Source organism: Narcine bancroftii, chromosome 10 (assembly GCF_036971445.1).
Source record: "Narcine bancroftii isolate sNarBan1 chromosome 10, sNarBan1.hap1, whole genome shotgun sequence".
NCBI lineage: Eukaryota > Metazoa > Chordata > Chondrichthyes > Torpediniformes > Narcinidae > Narcine > Narcine bancroftii.
The window spans coordinates 19714261-19720260 of NC_091478.1; the positions used below are offsets into that span (position 1 = coordinate 19714261).

The following is a 6000-nucleotide window of genomic DNA, read 5'->3' on the forward strand; positions in this document are numbered from 1 at the left end:
AAACAAGTCACTGTTATCAGTTTACACCATCATTTAAAAATTGCATTTTATTTCCCCAGCTATATTTGAGGCTCTATCTTCGCAGCAGTCAATTAACTTCTGCTTTCAATAATCTATAAATGACATTTAATACTATGTCCTCACAGCTCCAGATTAAATTCTACACCAAAGTTATTTCTTGCTGTGAGAAGACTGTTTCAGCTACACAACGGTCTCCCTTTCTCCACTGAGCACCTGGAGGGAAACTAGTCAAACTTTTAATACCTCAACCAGTTTTTTATTTCATTTTTTCTTTTAAACAAGTTACAATAGTAAATTTTCCAATGAAGCAAACAAATTTAATAATGGGAGTACAAGAAGCAGAAGCCAGTGAGCCAGATGTTGAATGATTGGAATTTCCAAACAACCTGACAGTAAATCTACAGAACGTTGAAACATTTTGGTGGTGTCAGTCTCAGGGTTTGCCAAATCTTGGTGGTCAGTGGTGGTATTCACTTCTTTTAATACTTTAGCTGCATATCCATGTTGTAATATAAATGATCAGAATAGATAGAGAAGATGCTCTCTATGCTGCAAAGAAAAAGTTTGAAAATTGGATTCAATCACGAAACAACACTTCTTCCAATTGGGTCAGGCAGATATTCTACTTGCTAGCACCTATGGGCCCCAAAACCTACCTAGTCAGGTTTTTATCCAAATATATTTTTAAAGTTTAAAATCAGATCCAGGTATTTAAATGTTAAATTGGTGGTTATACTGTATTGACATTCACACAAACTGATTATCACACATGCAATTAAGTGAGAACTAAATCAGCTCAAATAGAAATTTACAATAAAGTCATGTGAATCATGGACTAAGTAAATGCACACAATGCTGGAGAGACTTATCAGGTTAAACAGTGTCTTTTATGTAGCAAAGGCAGAGATACATGGAATACAATTATTTTAATACAGAATTTAAAAAAAAATATTCTATGCAAGTAATTTTTGTATGCTTAGGAACTCACCTATAACATTATGCTTGGAGCTGAAAGGATCAACAATAGTTTGATCCCTGTAGCTGCGAAAGCCCTGGATAATTACCTGAAAGAAAATCAATGTAATTATGATTATTTTACACCAATGCAAAATTAAAATCCATGTATGGAATGTAAACCCCAAGGTTTAAGACCTAGGGTGAGAAAAACATAATAGCAAAAATTCATATAATCCTTGCTCTGCAACAGAAAATAAAATTTACCCAAATCAAAATAATGAATATTCATAAAATCCTGCTAATGTCCTGGACTAGGGCAGTTTAAAACCAAACTGATTGGTCCAAATCAGGCAATTAGATAAGAATAAATCAAGGAACCAAAACAAGCAATTTCTAAGTCCTCTTACTAACTACTACAAAGTTGTGTGTGCATGAAATGCAGATAATAAATGTGATAGTATTTCACAGGGTTAACAGCAATAGATCTCTGACTGAAATGCTCGACAACTCCAATTTTGCTCTTAAAAAAGATTTGAATTGTCCCACGATGCAGATATACTTAGAGCTCCAGAGAAGACAGAATTATGTGCAATCTTGTAGACACCCATATCGTCTGCAAGCCTCTTACATAGGAACATAGGAAGTAGGAACAGGAGTAGGCCAAAAATGGCCCATCGAGCCTGCTCCACCATTCAATACGATCATGGCTGATCTAATTTATGACCTAACTCCACCTACCTGCCTTCTCCCCATATCCCCTAATTCCTCTATCATGTAAAAATTTATCTAACCGAATTTTAAATATGTTTAATGAAGCAGCCTCAACCACTTCCCTGGTTAGAGAATTCCAAACATTCACTACTCTCTGGGAAAAACTATTTTTCCTCATCTCTGTCCCAAGAGTCTCGTTTGCAAAACCTACAAATTGGGAAGATAAAGAGGTCCACGAGCTCCTTACCCTCCAAGCTCCATCAAACTTCTCCTGACTGCATCTAATTTTTCTTCTTTCCCTTCGTTCTCAGTTCTCAAGAGTCACAAAGTTTGGGGCGTGGCCGTGCGATGGAGCCAGCAGATATGTCTTGGATGAGCTCTCCGTGAAGTTTTAAAAAGACAATTTAAAATTAAGAATTTTTTCACTGTGGATGATCACTAAAAAGCCAAGACAGCAAAAAACAAATTCGGAAGAGACACTGACTCAGCCAGGAACATCGAGTGAAAGCCCGAAAGGGAGTGACGCACGACTTTGGGCCATCATTTTATGGGCATTGAAACCACAATAAGAGATATGTCAAAGAAGATGACTGAATTTAAAGAGCCAATAGATGATTTACTGGAACGAATTGGCCAAGTGGAAGTTGACTTGGTTAAAACGCAAGAAAAATGGAAAGCTTTGGAAGAAGACACTAAGTAGTAGGACTAGGATAAACAAGCTATGCCTGGATAAATCGATCACATGGAGAATTTCAGCAGATGCAATAATGTTCGGATTATTAGTTTGAAGGAAGGGACCGAAGGGAGAGATCTGGTGAGCTTCTCTGAAACTTGGATCCCACGAGTGTTGGGAGAAAATAAATACACCAGAAAACTATAAATAGAAAAGGCTCATCAGGCCCTCAGACCCAGAAGATCTGATGAGCAGTGACTACACCAGTTCTGGTAAGACTTTTGAGTTACCAGGAACGAGAAGTGGTTTTGGGAGCAGGCATTTGATTACTCCAAGCAACACAAAAATGGCCCACTTGAGATAGATGGCGGAAACGTGTTATTCTTTCAAGACTTTAGCCCAACTTTAATTAAACAAAGGAAGGAGCTCGACAACATAAAAAGGCAACTGCGGACAAAGAACATGAAATACTCGATGATATATCTATCCTGCAACTCTGAGGGTCGAAACAACAGATGGTAATTGATATTTTATCAAGACTAAGGAAGAAGTGGAAGTATTTCCATTGCTGTTTGACCAGCTGAGTTTCTCCAGCATTGTTTTTACTTCAACCATGGTGTCTGCAGACTTTTGTGCTATACTTGATCTGATGCCATCTGCCATGTTTTCACACTGCAGTATTTAAGAAATTCACTTTCACTGCTACATGGAATTAATTTTTCACTTTTTCAAGTACAAGTTTTGCAGCATTTGTCATTTTCTGATTTTGTATCATGTTGTCTCAGCTTTTATTATCCTATTCATACAAGTCTAGCTTTCTACCTTGTCATTAAAACATTAGTGAGCAAGACTGCTTAACATGCTTATACATTTCACCATAGTAATTTTGCCTCATCCGATCAGACATTCCCTTTGCAATACACCCCTCCCACTGAAAAATAACATGCATTCCCACTTTTTTCCAGTGTTGACAATGGTCACAGACTGAAAAGATTGATTACTTCTATTTTCACAGATGCTGTCCATTTTCCAGGTTTGCTACATAAAAAATTCCTTTCTGTTGTAATGAAACAAGTGTGTGCAAGCACTGATTGTGATTACAAGTACAGCCCTACTTACGATGGTCCAACATAAGATTTTTCAAAATTACGACGGCTCAAATCCGTACTTTCAATTTCAAATTCTGATCTGTTCCCGTGCTTGTGATACCACAAGATCAAGGAACAGAAGTAGGGCATCCTCACCATCACCCAGGTTCCCCCACTACCAACCCCACCCTTCCCCCAGGTTTCTTCCCTCCCCATCACCCAGATTCCTACGCAGGGTTCCCTCCAACCCTGCAAGGTTCATCCTCTCCCACTCCACCCCCCAGATACCCCCCTCCTTCCACCTCTCAGGTTCCCGCTCCTCCTTCCACCTCTCAGGTTCCCGCTCCTCCTTCCACCTCTCAGGTTCCCGCTCCTCCTTCCACCTCTCAGGTTCCCGCTCCTCCTTCCACCTCTCAGGTTCCCGCTCCTCCTTCCACCTCTCAGGTTCCCGCTCCTCCTTCCACCTCTCAGGTTCCCGCTCCTCCTTCCACCTCTCAGGTTCCCGCTCCTCCTTCCACCTCTCAGGTTCCCGCTCCTCCTTCCACCTCTCAGGTTCCCGCTCCTCCTTCCACCTCTCAGGTTCCCGCTCCTCCTTCCACCTCTCAGGTTCCCGCTCCTCCTTCCACCTCTCAGGTTCCCGCTCCTCCTTCCACCTCTCAGGTTCCCGCTCCTCCTTCCACCTCTCAGGTTCCCGCTCCTCCTTCCACCTCTCAGGTTCCCGCTCCTCCTTCCACCTCTCAGGTTCCCGCTCCTCCTTCCACCTCTCCCTCCCGCTCCTCCTCGACCTCTCCCTCCCGCTCCTCCTCCACCTCTCCCTCCCGCTCCTCCTCCCACACGCTCAGGTTCTCCCTCCTGCTCCTCCCACTGCCCCTGTTGGAATCTAGGGGTTAAAACAGTATGAAATAAATGATTAATCAATAAGTTTATTTGTACTGCATGAGTCAGGGAAAGAGGAATGTGGCTAAGTGGCTGTCACAGCATGGAGCAAAGTTGGCTGAACAAAATTGGCTGTTCCCAAGATACAGGGAGAGGATATGCATAAAACGATTTAGGAGGAATGCTCAACTGAAGGAGGTGGGAAGTAGCACAGGAGACACAGGCCAGATCAGAACAAAGAATGGCCCGCAAGAATCAAAGGGAATGGAAAACCAGTCGAGGAGGAAGATTAAGGCACAAGGAGGTGTTAAAGAGAACAGCAGAAATTGGCCAGACAGGGACCGAATGGTGATTAGAAATATCTGGGGATGAATTAATTTCAGATCTAAACAACAGGATAGTCTGGCCTGGAGGATTAACATGGGAATGCTACACCCCAGAAATCTGCAAAACAGGAGATGACTTGTGATAACCCTTATGCAAAAAGATCTAGCAGGGAAAACAACTTTTGTTCTGTGTGATAAGATTGACCTATATAAACTGTGCCAACTGGACAATAGGGGTCAGTCTCGGGGAGTAGCTCACTGGCAGGTGACCTATGAACTAACAGACTGACCCAGAGCTCTGTTAAGTTTTATTCTTGTGCTGTGTAATAAATTGACTGTTGAACCGAATACCTTCTCCTATCACTTCATTCAAAGAACGCGCTGGACTCAGACTACACATAGACTAAATTAAGAGTAAGTTAAAGCCAGAGTCCAACACCCCCCCCCCCAAAAGTTCCCCTCATCTCAAGCTTCTCTCTCTCTGCCTCCCACCCATGTTCCTCCTCTCCTTTCCCCCCCACCCCCCGACACCCCTCTCGCACCTACCCCTTCCCCAGGCTGCCCGGACGTCCCGCTTTACCTGTTTAATGTACATCGCGGATGACGGAGCCCGGCCTGACCTCACGGCCGCGGCACCCGCACTTGGACCAGTTAAAGCACCAGCAGCGATTCAACAACAAATGTTGTTACTAATGTTCACTAGTCGAAAGTCGGGGGGGGGGGGGTGGATTAAAAACAAATTCAAGCCCCCAAACTCAGCGCCGACCGTCAAAATGGCGGCCGTTCTCCGCCTTCTCTCTGCGGGGATCGAGGCAGAGGGAGACCGAACCAAAACTGTTCGGAGAATGTGTGGATTAGACGAGTTCGACGAGGACCAAATCGCCAACGTTCATCATCTTTAACACATGCCCTTCAATACTTTTTAAGTGACCGTTTAACTTTCGGAAAGGGAACTCCTTCCCTTGGGTCGTCTTCGCGGTTCTCCCTGCCTGATATTGGTTTCGTCCAAGTGAGGTCAAAGGTTCAGCGCCAAAGTCAGTCTCCGGCGACTGCGGCTGCGCAGCCAATTAAAGGCGCAGGACTGCCGTCATCGTGTCGGCCGGCATTTTTGGAGGGGGAGGGGTCACTGTGATGTGTTAAAGGGTTTCGTGCAAGTCTGAATACCATCTTGAAAATTCTGGCTGCTTCTGAGAAAATCTTGCCTGGTTGTCAATATTTTGTCAGGTTTAAGCGTGTAAAAGAAAAATTAGGGAAAGATTGATGAACTGCTCGTGTTCGGATACATTTGGCACAAACACAACCTGCCAACTGAAAACTGTCAACTCTTTGAAAATTGTTTGATTGGCAT

At 43.3% G+C, this 6000-nt stretch overlaps 1 protein-coding gene across 1 annotated transcript in view; it reads right to left on the reverse strand.

Moving 5' to 3' along the window:
* Positions 1-5641, reverse strand: part of smc3 (structural maintenance of chromosomes 3) — a 60955-nt gene extending 55314 nt beyond the window's left edge. The window contains exons 1-2 of the mRNA XM_069900084.1: positions 5233-5641; positions 1010-1085 (exon numbers count right to left, since the gene is read on the reverse strand). Coding sequence (XP_069756185.1) covers positions 1010-1085; positions 5233-5247 — 91 coding nt within the window. The 5' untranslated portion in view covers positions 5248-5641. The remainder of the gene's footprint in view (positions 1-1009; positions 1086-5232) is intronic.
* Between the last annotated feature and the right edge of the window lie 359 nt (positions 5642-6000).